At 51.9% G+C, this 15,444-nt stretch overlaps 1 protein-coding gene across 1 annotated transcript; it reads right to left on the minus strand.

The window, feature by feature from the left end:
* Positions 1-870: 870 nt before the first annotated feature.
* Positions 871-12,426, minus strand: LOC135004369 (thiosulfate sulfurtransferase-like). The gene is made up of 2 exons (XM_063951814.1): positions 11,840-12,426; positions 871-1,765 (listed from the first exon to the last, which is right to left on the minus strand). The coding sequence occupies exons 1-2, from the start codon at positions 12,414-12,416 to the stop codon at positions 1,473-1,475; spliced, it is 870 nt and encodes a 289-aa protein (XP_063807884.1). The 5' UTR covers positions 12,417-12,426; the 3' UTR covers positions 871-1,472.
* Between the last annotated feature and the right edge of the window lie 3,018 nt (positions 12,427-15,444).

A 15,444-nucleotide genomic window follows, 5' to 3' on the forward strand; every position in this document is an offset into this window, starting at 1 on the left:
TCACGTCTTCCCCCTCTTTCTCTACATCTCTCTGTCTCCCCCCCCCCCTTACCTCTCTGTCTCTTCCAGTCTTCCCCCTCTTTCTCTGCATCTCTCTGTCTCCCCCCCCCTTACCTCTCTGTCTCTTCCCGTCTTCCCCCTCTTTCTCTGCATCTCTCTGTCTCCCCCCCCTTACCTCTCTGTCTCTTCACGTCTTCCCCCTCTATCTCTGCATCTCTCTGTCTCCCCCCCCCTTACCTCTCTGTCTCTTCCAGTCTTCCCCCTCTTTCTCTGCATCTCTCTGTATCCCCCCCCCTTACCTCTCTGTCTCTTCCCGTCTTCCCCCTCTTTCTCTGCATCTCTCTGTCTCCCCCCCCCTTACCTCTCTGTCTCTTCCCGTCTTCCCCCTCTTTCTCTGCATCTCTCTGTCCCCCCCCTTACCTCTCTGTCTCTTCACGTCTTCCCCCTCTTTCTCTGCATCTCTCTGTCTCCCCCCCCTTACCTCTCTGTCTCTTCCCATCTTCCCCCTCTTTCTCTGCATCTCTCTCTGTGTCCCCCCCCCTTACCTCTCTGTCTCTTCCCGTCTTCCCCCTCTTTCTCTGCATCTCTCTGTCTCCCCCCCCCCTTACCTCTCTGTCTCTTCCAGTCTTCCCCCCTTACCTCTCTGTCTCTTCCAGTCTTCCCCCTCTTTCTCTGCATCCCTCTGTCTCCCCCCCCTTACCCCTCTCTCTCTTCCAGTCTTCCCCCTCTTTCTCTGCATCTTGCTGTCCCCCCCCCCCTTACCTCTCTGTCTCTTCCAGTCTCCCCCCTCTTTCTCTGCATCTCTCTCTGTGTCCCCCCCCTTGCCTCTCTGTCTCCCCCCCTCTCTCTGCACATGTTACATCTGCCCCACCTGCAGTGCACATGGTTTTACCCAACTGCTAACAAATTTGCTGCTGTGATCAGGTCTGAATTAGGCCCTTAGTGTGAATGCATACATATAATGCCATGTCCTGTACCTGCATATACAATACGTCTATACAATAAAATTACTAGTACACAAATGTTGGTGACAGGCTGCGGATTCACAATGCCGGTAACTATGTTTAGTACATTTCTCCCGAAGTCTCGTATTGCTGCGTGGGCGCATTACAAGGTAAATAACTACGCCTAAGTCACACACACCCTTATCCATAAACACACGGGAAGAGCGGCACAGACCATAATCACAGGGTGGCATTGCGCTGATCACCCCGTATCTACAGCTTGTTAGCATCCTCACCCATGCATCTCCATCACCAGGACGTACAATGGCGTCTGAGCCTTCTTGCGTCCTACTACCCTTTATTAGACATTCCTCGTCCCTAACGAGATCCCAATTACACAAACTCTGCATATTAGCTGCATCTCCTCTGAGCTTAGACATAACGAGCACTAATATAATAACGTTTCCTCCCCAGCTCTTGCAGCGCTGTCCGCCATATTGTCCGCAGTGTCAGGAAGGCCGTCCTCTCTTAGGCCCTATTCCTCTTCTGGAAGACCTTGTGTTCCGGTTTGGCCCGATGGAACCATTCAAACCAGGAGCCGTCATAGATGGAGGTGTCCTCTTTCCCCAGCAAGAAGGACGCCAACGCCAGGTGGCAAGCGGTGACCCCTCTGCGGCACATGGCGGTCAGCGGCTTTGTCAGGTCAATTCCCTTCTGTTCAAACAAGAGTCTGATCTCATGTGACGGTCGTTGGTATCCGTCCTCCAGGAAGCCGGAAAAGGGGAGATTGACTGACCCAGGAATGTGTCCCGGCTCTATCCCTGGAAGCAGGAAAAGGGAATTATAAATAATATGGCGTCCTGCGCTGTGACGGTTAAGCTGCTCAGTTATGGGAAAAACGGTTAAAAATGGTGTAAACCAGCGCTAGTTATATTAGATATAAGATGGAAGAAAAGTTTTTTTAGGGTAAAACAATTAAAAACAATGATATGTTCAAGCTCCTTCTAGGAAGGGTTGGTGGACGTTGTGGGAGTTAAAGCGGTCAACAGGTACTGTCCCTACCTTCCCCTATCACACATGCGGCGCCTCCGTCCCAATGGTCTGTGCTGGAGAGTGCCGTTACCGATGCAGCACGGCGCTGAGGAATCACAAGCAAGGGGCAGTGTAGAGGCCGCTGTGTTCCTATCCCCACCAAGGTACATGCCCCCTGTTCTCCGCACCACACAGAACATTGTGCTTGCACCCCTATCACCCACTCTCTACCTGTCATCCTCTCCCTGGAACCCACTGTCTCCCCCTGCATTCCGCTGTCACCCTCTGCCACCCGCTGCCTTATGCTTTCACCCAATGTCTCTACCTGTCATCCTCTCCCTGGCTCCCACTCTCTCTCCCTGCATTCCGCTGTCACCCTCTGCCTCCCCCTGCCTTATGCTATCACATGCTGTCTCTCCCTGTCACCCTCTGCATCCCCCTGTATTCCGCTGTCACCCGCTGCCTTATGCTATCACACACTGTCTCTCCCTAGCACCCTCTGTGTCCGCCTGCATTCCGCTGTCACCTTCTGCCTCCCCCTGCCTTACGCTATCACACAGTCTCTCCCTCTCACCCACTGTCTCCCCCTGCATTCCACTGTCACGCTCTGCCTTATGCTATCGCACATTGTCTCTCCCTATCAACCTCTACATCCCCCTGCATTCCGCTGTCACCCTCTGCCTCCATCTGCCTTATGCCATCACCCACTGTCTCTACCTGTCATTCTCTCTCTGGCACCCACTGTCTCTCCCTGCATTCCGCTGTCACCCTCTGCCACCCCCTGCCTTATGCATCACAGTCTCTCCCTGTCACCCACTGTCTCCCCCTGCATTCCACTGTCACCCTCTGCCTTATGCTATCACACACTGTCTCTCCATGTCACCCACTGTCTCCCCCTGCATTCCACTGTCACCCTCTGCCTTATGCTATCACACACTCTCTCTCCCTGTCACCCTCTGCGTCCCCCTGCATTCCGCTGTCACCATCTGCCTTATGCTATCACACTGTCTCTCCCTGGCACCCTCTGCATCCCCCTGCATTCTGCTTTCACCCTCTGCCTCCCCCTGCCTTATGCTATCACACACTGTCTCTCCCTGGCACCCTCTGGGGGGGGTGGAGGACAGGGGCCCAAATTTTATTTTCTGCACCTAGTCCCGCCACTCACAAGTTCCGCCACTGATCTAAACATGAATTATTAGTCCAGGGATAGTTCTCAATACCAGACCATTCTGACTTTCAGAGACCGTACTAATTACAGAAGTAAGATACACTGCGGAGCTAGTATTTATGTTAGAGCTTAATCTGAGGTATTGATTAAACTGAACATCTTCTGGTTATAAAGAGAAACCTCCATTATTATAACTAATTTCATTTATTCCTTACATAACAAAGGAGAGGAACTATATCCGCGGTAACTAATATACTAGAGGAAATCCATGTCACTGTGCACCACCGAGCTACATCTGGCTGTCCTGTGTTATCTGGCTTTATGGGGCCCAGGGGCTGATCTGACTGTAAGTGACTGTGATTCATGTTACATTAGGTAAAATACACAAAGGGGGTCATTCCGAGTTGATTGCTCGCTAGCAGTTTTTAGCAGCCGTGCAAACGCTATGCCGCCTCCCACTGGGAGTGTATTTTAGCTTAGCAGAAGTGCGAACGAAAGGATCGCAGAGCAGCTACAAATTTATTTTGTGCAGTTTCAGAGTAGCTCAAAACCTACTCAGCGCTTGCGATCACTTCAGACCATTCTGTTCCGGATTTGACGTCACAAACACGCCCTGCATTCACCCAGCCACACCTGCGTTTTCCCTGAAAACGGTCAGTTGCCACCCAGAAATGCCCACTTCATGTCAATCACTCTGCGGCCAGCAGTGTGACTGAAATGCATCGCTAGACCCTGTGTAAAACTACATTGTTCGTTGTAATAGTACGTCACGCGTGTGCAGATCTGCCATTGTTTTGCATGATCGCTGCACAGTGAACAAATGCAGGTAGCGATCAACTCGGAATAACCCCCAAAGTACGGCTGTTTTATGTTACATTCTGATGAAGGAAACGGTTTCATTGTAACAGGGCGCCATCGTTTCGCTGACTCACCCGAAGGCCTTACACCTGAAGGCATCTACACCGTCTAGTCTGCAGGTGGAGAAATGTAATTCTGGATGTCTCCGCTGAATGCGCGTCATATAATCTGTATTACTTTTACTGCACATAGTAATATAAAAGTGAGAGAAACTTTACTCAGCGTCACCCGAAAGTGAAACTAAGTCATTAAATTGAAATATTACTTCAGTTGTGTCTGTACAACGATGGTGTGCCCCTCTCTGTGACTCCGCGGCCGAACCTGTATCCCAGACCTTTCGTTAATAGAGAACCAGTAAGAAATACAACACCGGTTGTGACAGGACGGTACCGTACGAAAGCACTCGCCGCTTTCGCGTCCCGTTGACTGCGCACAGATTGGAAAGTCAAGCCGCACGAGGCCTGACCACATAGGGGGTTCCTGCTTACCGTCAGTAACCGCCTGTTACTGACTCCACCCACTGCGCTGTGGGCGGGTTCTCGCTGCCACCACCAAACTCCTAACCTGCCGTGGCGTTTGGAACCACGGTTCTGCTCTGTATGTGCCGACGCACTGCTTTACCACAGCTGTGTGGTGCTGACGAATCCCCACTAGCCACTTGCTAGGCCTCTACCGGTAGCTGGCGGAAGGCGCAGCTTGGAGACGCTAGGTGCTTCCCTGGACAGCCGGAGGACGGGGCTAGGTTTGGCCTAATCCTGTTGGTCACAAGATGAAGCAGTCTTCTTGAGGCAAAGATGTTTATTTGCTCAAATAACCTTTAAAAAGGCTCCTCCCTATTGCTAGGGGCAACAGCATACAATCAGATGTTTCAGCAGAATAAAGATGGTACAACTACAACTCTGGAGGCACGCAGGTCTCCTTTTTATGTCAGTTTTCCACACAGTATCACAGGGGGGTAAGCCCTCCCTGTCTTCTCCAACCAATCAGGTTATTTTACAAAATACCAATAAATTACATTTTACAAGGATATAAGTGCAATAAAACAATATCCTCCTTCCTGTCACCCAGACAACGTTTGGTATCAGATTAACATTCACTATTGATAAATTTATCACATATCTTCAAAATACAAATGTGTCTGGTCATTCCCATCTGCAGGCAATCCCAGTGTTTAAGATTACAACAGGAATAGCTACAATACAAACAAACGGTCTTCCTTGCTTTATCTGCCATTCACGGATCGTATATCAATTACATCCCCTACATGAAACAGATTCCAAGCCCATAGACCCAGTGATTAGTATCTCTCTCTAAGGAACTTACACATCAAAAGGTATTGTCCTTCACACCTCACTGCTAGGACAGGGCCCTTAGCATGCCACTTCCTATTTCCAGAGGATAAGAGTTGCTTATTCAGACAGCTATAGTAACTGCATTTTTCCTTTAAATATACACCAAGCCTGTCTTGAATATAAAATAGATACAGTTAAACATGCCTTCCTGCAATGGTGCACAGAGCACTACATATGACATGTTAAAAGTAAAACACATCATTAAACAAACTTTTAAACAGTCTGTAACATGGCGCCGGGCACGAGGGTTAACCCCTTCAGTGCCGCAGACGCCATTACACGTGTGGCTGGCTAGTCTCTCCGGCCACATTCCCCCCCCCCCCATTCAAGCGGGTCAACCAGGGACCCATGTCCCAACGATTTGGGTCCTGGTCCCGCAGTCCCTTGTGTTGAAGGGGACGCTACCTAGGCTGTGTAGGCCCCGGCCTAGACAGTTCATCCATAGTGCAGTGGGCCTCTCTTCGTGGGTGCACAATGTTCAAATAGTCCACCTGAAGTCCAAGTTCAAGGCTCCACCACAAAAGTCTGTCCAATTTCCCCAAGGTAGGTTGCAGCCACCTAACAGGTAGGTGGTAAGTCACCACGGTGGGGGGCCGGTTACAAACAAGTGCCACCCAAGGTGTCCCAATCGTGGCATACCCCACCTCCCACAATAGCAGTATACTGCTCAACCAGGCCACAGGGTGCTCCTGCCCATATGGCTCTTTCTGGCTTGGTACAGCTCCCAGTCCGTGCAGTGGCGCAATAGTTCGTAACACACAGTCCTGGTCAAGAATGTGTGCCATCAGCACTGGAGCGGGTACCCGAGCCTCCTTCAATGACTGGAATGCCAACTCGCAAGCGGGTGCAAAGTCCACTGACTTGGGAATGCCCTTCCTAGCCATCTCTGTCAAGGAGTTCACTACAGGACTAAAGTCAATGACAACATGTCCGTAGGGCCTTACAGGTTCTAAGGTCAGTACCGGTCTGGGTGATGTGGGTCGGGGACAGCCTCTGGTTGCCTCCACCCCCTCTGGGTTGGGCCTACCCCTGTCTCCTCGCACATGGTGCCCCAGGCACTGCACCTCCGTCATACCTATCTGGCAACTGTCTGCCCTAACTGTCAGACCTGCCCTCCAATCCTCTTCTGTCGACCTATGACTCGGGAAACCTACCCTGTCACCCAGGCCTACTCCTTCCTCCTCATCCGCTACCTGGGCCACAGTGATGGCGGCCAGACCACCAGCCTCTGGATCCTGTGTGGCATCCACTACAGGGAGGCTGCGTGTCTTCCCCGATCTACTGTGCACAGGCAGGGGACCTGCTATGTCCACAGCAACTTGCTGCAAGGGTTCTCCTATGGGCAGAGGCCCAGAGACAACACAACCGCTGGAGTGCCCCGGCTGCCAACGCATGGCACCAGCCTTACATGTGGTCTGGGCGTCATCCGACATTCCAGACCAGGGTAAGCTCTGTGTCAGGCACTTCAGGGTACGGTCTGTCTCCGGGTTACTGTCCAAAGGGGTTTCACTGGCAACCGACACCGGTTGCGCAGGAACGTTCCCTGAGGGGACCAGTTGGACACATTCCCTATCTGGTCTATCCCCTCCCACTTTCCTGGCTACCCTGTACCTTAACCCTTCCCGCCAGGTCAAACTTCCTGCCCCAACCCTGTCAAGGCCGCTGCCAGAGTGGCGCCTCATGCCTTTCGGGGATGGGTCAGAGAGTTGAGCCTCCCTAAACTCCTGCCTGTGGCCCTCAATCTCTCCTAAATTGGGACACTCTACAGGGGGATCTAGGTGGGGACTACTAGGGTCAGTCTGGTAGGGGTCAGTCATGGAAAAGTCAGTGTGGTTTCTCATACTCACCGCCGGAGTTGGCAAACCACTTGGGTCAGGAGCATCATTGGGCACCCCCACAGGATCAAACGAGCTGGAACCGACATCCTCTGCGTTGCTAGTGGACGTGGGCATACCAGAGGCAAAAGGCATGCGGGGTCGATGTGCTGATCTAGCCGCTGTAATCTTTTCCTCTGGGCTGGTTGAAGCTGTGGTTGGCTGTGCTGGCAGTTGTCTAGCAGCTGTAGTCTTTTCCTCTGGGCTGGGCTGTGCTGGAGTAGCTGATGTCAACGGTTGGTTTGGAACTTGACTCCGGGGAATGGCGCCAACAAACGTAGTGACGATCCCACCACCCAGATCATTTCCTAGGACCACATCAGTTGGGAGACCATCCATGACGGCAACTTCTCGCAACTCTGGTCCAGCTCCCCAGTCCAGGTAGACTCTTGCCATGGGAACCGCTTTTTCTGTTCCTTCTGCCAGGGTGACCGTGGCAGTGCGACCCTGCAATACTGCAGCAGGATCTATAAGGTGGGGGCTCACCACAGTGATTGAGGCCCCAGAGTCTCTTAGGCCTTCTCCCTGCAGGGGTCCCACGTGGACTGGCTGCAGGTGCCTCCACATGTTGTGTAGGGGCTGTTTGGCCATGCAGGTGACTCTCTCCGCAGAGTGCACCTGTCTCTCGCCACACTCCATCGGACTGACTGGAGGGGGAACAGTCTCTGTAGGCTCATCTCCTCTCGTCAAACAAGCGAGCCGGGCTCCAGCACTCGGATTTGGGGCACGAGTCTGGGGTGCTTGGGATGCAGGACAGTTCATCCTCAGATGTCCGATTTTCCCACAGCCGTAGCACTTCTTCTCCAGTCGTGGCACCGATGATCTCTGATCAGTTGCAGGGACGCTGCGGTGCGGTTGCTGGCCAAGAGCACCCGGGTTGGAAGATGCTTGTCTTTGGGGGTGATGAGCTGAAGAGGGTGGTCCCCTTGGTGGTACAGTCTGTTGGAGCTGGCTGCTGGCGGGGCGCTTCTGCCCCCGTGGCCGAATTGCCACATATTTGTCGGCTAATTGGGCAGCCATTTTTAAGCTGGGTGGCTCCCGATCTAGCACCCACTCCTTCACTTCTTGGGCGCACCTGCGGTAGAACTGCTCCCTGCAGATCAGGTCGATCAGTGCGTCCCATGTAGTGGCTTCCGAATCCTTCACCCACTTCACCACGTACTGCCGCAGCTGGGTGGCGAACTGCTCATGGGTGCTGCTAGGATTCTTGGGCAAGTCTCTGAACTTCTTCCTGTAAGACTCTGGAGTGATGAAGAATCGCTGGAGGAGGGCCTTCACGACTTCGTCGTAGTTCCCACAGTCCTCCGTCGCCACTCCTCGATAGGCCTCCAAGGCCTCTCCATGCAGAGTGGGCACAAGGTGTCTCACCCACTCTGACTTGGGTAGATCGTGTAGTTTACAAGTCCTTTCAAAAACTTGCAAATGTCCATCAATGTCCCCATCACTGTCTGCAAACTTGGCAAACTGTATACGTCCTGATCTGTGTACAACAGCTGACAACGGCTCCCGGGGTACCACGGCCTGTGGTGCCCGCTCATCACGCCACATCTGGATGATGATCAAGCGCTCTTGCTCCGTTGCCCTTTCCCCCAATTCCGCTAGCCGATCTGCTAGGGTATCCGGGCCGCCCCCCCTGGGACGTTGGGATCCTGGCCCTGCTAGGGATTGCTGGGAAACATTGCTGCTGTGAGAGAGGGCGGGGCTTGTGGTTCTCACCGGTTCCTTACGAAGGTCCACTGTTGGTCCGTCCTCTGCGATGCTGACGCCGTCAGTGCTTTCCACCTCCGCCCGATGAGACTCCTCCACGCTCCTGAGCGCCGCCTTCATGACGCTTCTGGACGCGTTGGAAGGGATATCCACACCCTTCCCCTTGGCATACGATCTCCAGATCATCCTTGGACATTCCGCTGAATTCCGCCATCTTGTGCGTTCTCCTGCGCTGCAGTTACTCCTCTCCTGAGTAACTCGGCTTCTCCAATCGGGTGATGAAAAGCCGCCTGGGAATATCCCACCACTATGCCACCAATTTCTGTGACAGGACGGTACCGTACGAAAGCACTCGCCGCTCTCGTGTCCCGTTGACTGCGCACAGATTGGAAAGTCAAGCCGCACGAGGTCTGACCACATAGGGGATTCCTGCTTACCGTCAGTAACCGCCTGTTACTGACTCCACCCACTGCGCTGTGGGCGGGTTCTCGCTGCCACCACCAAACTCCTAACCTGCCGTGGCGTTTGGAACCACGGTTCTGCTCTGTATGTGCCGACGCACTGCTTTACCACAGCTGTGTGGTGCTGACGAATCCCCACTAGCCACTTGCTAGGCCTCTACCGGTAGCTGGCGGAAAGGCGGAGCTTGGAGACGCTAGGTGCTTCCCTGGACAGCCGGAGGACGGGGCTAGGTTTGGCCTAACCCTGTTGGTCACAAGATGAAGCAGTCTTCTTGAGGCAAAGATGTTTATTTGCTCAAATAACCTTTAAAAAGGCTCCTCCCTATTGCTAGGGGCAACAGCATACAATCAGATGTTTCAGCAGAATAAAGATGGTACAACTACAACTCTGGAGGCACGCAGGTCTCCTTTTTATGTCAGTTTTCCACACAGTATCACAGGGGGGTAAGCCCTCCCTGTCTTCTCCAACCAATCAGGTTATTTTACAAAATACCAATAAATTACATTTTACAAGGATATAAGTGCAATAAAACAATATCCTCCTTCCTGTCACCCAGACAACGTTTGGTATCAGATTAACATTCACTATTGATAAATTTATCACATATCTTCAAAATACAAATGTGTCTGGTCATTCCCATCTGCAGGCAATCCCAGTGTTTAAGATTACAACAGGAATAGCTACAATACAAACAAACGGTCTTCCTTGCTTTATCTGCCATTCACGGATCGTATATCAATTACATCCCCTACATGAAACAGATTCCAAGCCCATAGACCCAGTGATTAGTATCTCTCTCTAAGGAACTTACACATCAAAAGGTATTGTCCTTCACACCTCACTGCTAGGACAGGGCCCTTAGCATGCCACTTCCTATTTCCAGAGGATAAGAGTTGCTTATTCAGACAGCTATAGTAACTGCATTTTTCCTTTAAATATACACCAAGCCTGTCTTGAATATAAAATAGATACAGTTAAACATGCCTTCCTGCAATGGTGCACAGAGCACTACATATGACATGTTAAAAGTAAAACACATCATTAAACAAACTTTTAAACAGTCCGTAACATGGCGCCGGGCACGAGGGTTAACCCCTTCAGTGCCGCAGACGCCATTACACGTGTGGCTGGCTAGTCTCTCCGGCCACACCGGTCATATCCCAACTTACCTGACCCCCTCAAACTCCTAATTCCCACAGCCCAAAAACCTACAGTATGCTTACCTGTATATTACATATGTACTAGATGCTGTACACTATGCAGGTAGGTAGGTACAGCGCATCCGGAAAGTATTCATAGCGCTTCACTTTTTCCACATTTTTGTTATGTTACAGCCTTATTCCAAAATGGAATAAATTAATTTTTTCCCTCAAAATTCTACACACAATGGTGGTCATTCCGAGTTGTTCGCTCGCTGCCAATTTTCGCAGTGCAGCGATCAAGTGAAAAAACGGCAAAAATGCGCATGCTCATGGTATGCAGCGCACATGCGCTAAGTACTTTCACACAAAACTTTGTAGATTTACACAATCTCGAGCGACGTTTTTTCATCGCTCGAGTGATCGTAGTGTGATTGACAGGAAGTGGGTGGTTCTGGGTGGTAACTGAGCGTTTTCTGGGAGTGTGCTAAAAAACGCAAGCGTGCCAGGTAAAAACGCAGGAGTGGCTGGGGAAACGGGGGCGTGGCTGGCCGAACACAGGGCGTGTTTGTGACGTCAAACCAGGAACTAAACGGACTGAGCTGATCGCAATCTGTGAGTAGGTCTGGAGCTACTCAGAAACTGCAAGGAATTATTTAGTAGCAATTCTGCTAAGCTAAGATACACTCCCAGAGGGCGGCGGCCTAGCGTGTGCAATGCTGCTAAAATCTGCTAGCGAGCGATCAACTCAGAAGGAGGGCCAATACCCCATAATGACAACGTGAAAAAAGTGTTTTTTTTTAATGATTTTTGCAAATTTATTAAAAACAAAAAACTAAGAAATCACTTACTGAAGGTTTCCGCCAACTGCACGTGCACAGCCACCAGTCTCGCGGTGTGATTGTGGCGCAGGTATCAGACCTCTTTCCCATAGGAAGGCATTTGCTGAACACTAGATGGCCCCATCTGGCGTCTTGTAATGAATGAGTCCATTACACATACATGCAGAAGTGTCTCCACATGTGTAACGGGACCATTAATGATGGTGAATAGGCCCCTAACCTCTGCACTTCAGAAAAATCAATAATAACAGGGATGGGGTAAGATCTTCCCCATATTGGCTTCCATAAATTTAGGGTCCCATATTTGAAAGAGGGTCACTTCTATCCAAGTCCCCCTTAGTAGTCATGAGCCAGTATTACCCTTCACTATAGACAACTGCATTCCCTGATACCCCCGTAATGGTACCACTGTATGACCCTCTTTGTATCCTTGCCTCATTGTACGGCGCTGACCACCTCACCTTCTCCAGGCTTGGGCTCCGGGCCACTGTACCTCCCTTCTACACGAGCATCCACCAGCTGGAACTGCTGACTGATGAGGTTCTCCTGAATGTCTTTGAAGGTCTTCAGCAGGGAATGATTGACTGTAGCGTGGAAGGTCTGTGGTGCCACCTGTGTGTCCTCAGACGTCACTTGAAGTCCACGCTCTAGCCATTTGGCTAGGCCACCATCCAAAACTGACACATTATTGTGCCCAAAGACACGAAACATCCACCAGAGCCGTGGCGCATACAGCATTCCCAAACTGTCTGTGTCATAGACCACCACGTGACTCTCATTGCTGACGCCAAGATGACCAACATACTGGGAAAACTGGGACGGAGTGGGAAGCATAATTTCATACGCTGATACCTGGTCCTTACAGTGCTCCATGTCAAAGAATGAGGCTCCTGGAATGTGTCTCTCTGCAAACTCCTTCCTGGCATCTTTAGTTCCCGGGGAGTAGTAGGTGGTGTCCAGCACCCTCAGGGCTGGGGCCGCCTTGGCCTTCAGAGCTCCTGAGAGCCAGCTGGCAGAGACGAGTGCCCGGCTCACCATGCCTGCGGCAGAGACTGAGGCACCTGAGGAATGAGGCTGCTATCTGAGATCTTGGGGATTATCCACTTCCTGATGTTAATGATTTGTAGTATCTTGGCAGTCATTCAGGTGAGGGGAATAAGTCAGTGACTGGAGTTTATTGTACAATAATCAGGTAAATTAAATTTCCGAGGTCATCCTGATGTTCATCATTGATTGCAGCTTAGATGCTGATTGCCAATAAAACATCTCATTACCCTGCCAGCTACATCTGCTGAGAGAGTCCTCAGTAAAATACATGTAACCAGTGCTAGAAAAAATAGGTCCATGAACTCCCGGGGTGAGCAGTGGTGGGTGGAGCTGTGGGGTAATCTGAGAGGAGCTACAGTGGGCAAGGCACATTTGTAAGAATAAAGGATTTTCCTTTGTAAGAATAAAGAATTTGCGCCTACGGCATGTGCCCCCAAAATGGGTGTGGCTTTGTTGTAAGGGGCGTGGTCTTGCCGGAAAAGACTACCTTATTCCCCAGTTTTGTAACCTTCACGCCCAGATATTGGCCACCATAGGAAAAAAATATCCTGATTCATGACCCGTACATTATTATTTTCCTCCTTATAGTAATGCCTCTTACACATTATGCCACACACTGTAATGCCCATTACACATTATGCCACACAAAGTTATGCCCCTGACATCATTTTATGCCCAACACACAATAACGCACCCTACAAATGATGCCCCACAGTAAGGTTTCTAATTACTTTTAAATTAACTACTCGTTGTCAGGGGTCTCATGCTCGTTGTCAGGGGTTTCCCGGCTCTGGGTTCCATGCTCATTACCCGGGAGTTTCCTGCTCGTTGCCAGAGGTTTCATGCTTGTTGTCAGGGGTGTCATGTATCTTCTCTCGGAGATTAAAGTGTTTCTTGGCAATGCTATTTTTGGCTTCCCTGGCGGATACTAGAGGTCAAGTATGACCACTAGCATCTGTCTCCTGCTGCGTGACAACCATTTCTTAGTTTTTTTTTACAGTGTCTGCAGACGGGCGCCCGCATAGCCCCCAGAGCTCCCAAGACACTGTGGTGGCTGCTAGGGTTATTGCTACATGATGCACCCGCCCACCTGAAATATCTCTGTCTCCCCCCCCCTTACATTTCTGTCTCTTCCAGTCTTCCCCCTCTCTCTCTGCATCCCTCTGTCTCCCCCCCCCCTTTACCTCTCTGTCTCTTCCAGTCTTCCCCTCTTTCTCTGCATCCCTCTGTCTCCCTCCCTTACCTCTCTGTCTTTTCCAGTCTTCCCCCTCTTTCTCTGCATCTCTCTGTCTCCCCCCCACCCCCTTACCTCTCTGTCTCTTCCAGTCTTCCCCCTCTCTCTCTGCATCCCTCTGTCTCCCCCCCCCCTTACCTCTCTGTCTCTTCCAGTCTTCCCCCTCTCTCTCTGCATCCCTCTGTCCCCCCCCCCCTTACCTCTCTGTCTCTTCCCGTCTTCCCCCTCTTTCTCTGCATCCCTCTGTCTCCCCCCCCCTTACCTCTCTGTCTCTTCCAGTCTTCCCCCTCTCTCTCTCTCTGCATCCCACTGTCTCCCCCCCTTACCTCTCTGTGTCTTCCAGTCTTCCCCCTCTCTCTCTCTGCATCCCTCTGTCTCCCCCCCTCCCTTACCTCTCTGTCTCTTCCAGTCTTCCCCCTCTCTCTCTGCATCCCTCTGTCTCCCCCCCCCTTACCTCTCTGTGTCTTCCAGTCTTCCCCCTCTTTCTCTGCATCCCTCTGTCTCCCCCCCTTACCTCTCTGTCTCTTCCAGTCTTCCCCCTCTCTCTCTGCATCCCTCTGTCTCCGCCCCCTTACGTCTCAGTCTCTTCCCGTCTTCCCCCTCTTTCTCTGCATCCCTCTGTCCCCCCCCCCCTTACCTCTCTGTCTCTTCCAGTCTTCCCCCTCTCTCTCTCTGCATCCCTCTGTCTCCCCCCTTACCTCTCTGTCTCTTCCAGTCTTCCCCCTCTCTCTCTCTGCATCCCTCTGCCTCCCCCCCCTTACCTCTCTGTCTCTTCCCGTCTTCCCCCTCTTTCTCTGCATCCCCCTGTCTCCCCCCCCCCCTTACCTCTCTGTCTCTTCCAGTCTTCCCCCTCTCTCTCTCTGCATCCCTCTGTCTCCCCCCCTTACCTCTCTGTCTCTTCCAGTCTTCCCCCTCTCTCTCTGCATCCCTCTGTCTCCCCCCCTTACCTCTCTGTCTCTTCCAGTCTTCCCCCTCTTTCTCTGCATCTCTCTGTCTCCCCCCCTTACCTCTCTGTCTCTTCCCGTCTTCCCCCTCTTTCTCTGCATCTCTCTGTCCCCCCCCCCCCTTACTTCTCTCTCTTCCCGTCTTCCCCCTCTTTCTCTGCATCTCTCTGTCTCCCCCCCCTTACCTCTCTGTCTCTTCCAGTCTTCCCCTCTCTCTCTGCATCCCTCTGTCCCCCCCCTCCTTACCTCTCTGTGTCTTCCAGTCTTCCCACTCTTTCTCTGCATCCCTCTGTCTCCCCCCCTTACCTCTCAGTCTCTTCCCGTCTTCCCCCTCTTTCTCTGCATCCCTCTGTCTCCCCCCCCCCCTTACCTCTCTGTCTCTTCCAGTCTTCCCCCTCTCTCTCTCTGCATCCCTCTGTCTCCCCCCCTTACCTCTCTGTCTCTTCCAGTCTTCCCCCTCTCTCTCTGCATCTCTCTGTCCCCCCCCCTTACCTCTCTGTCTCTTCCCGTCTTCCCCCTCTTTCTCTGCATCTCTCTGTCTCCCCCCCCTTACCTCTCTGTCTCTTCCCGTCTTCCCCCTCTTTCTCTGCATCTCTCTGTCTCCCCCCCCTTACCTCTCTGTCTTTTCCAGTCTTCCCCCTCTCTCTCTGCATCCCTCTGTCTCCCCCCGCCTTACCTCTCTGTCTCTTCCAGTCTTCCCCCTCTCTCTCTGCATCCCTCTGTCTCCCCCCCTCCTTACCTCTCTGTGTCTTCCAGTCTTCCCCCTCTTTCTCTGCATCCCTCTGTCTCCCCCCCCCTTACCTCTCTGTCTCTTCCAGTCTTCCCCCTCTTTCTCTGCATC

The sequence above is a fragment of the Pseudophryne corroboree genome, unplaced genomic scaffold, assembly GCF_028390025.1.
Source record: "Pseudophryne corroboree isolate aPseCor3 unplaced genomic scaffold, aPseCor3.hap2 scaffold_1929, whole genome shotgun sequence".
In the NCBI taxonomy this organism is placed as follows: Eukaryota; Metazoa; Chordata; class Amphibia; order Anura; family Myobatrachidae; genus Pseudophryne; species Pseudophryne corroboree.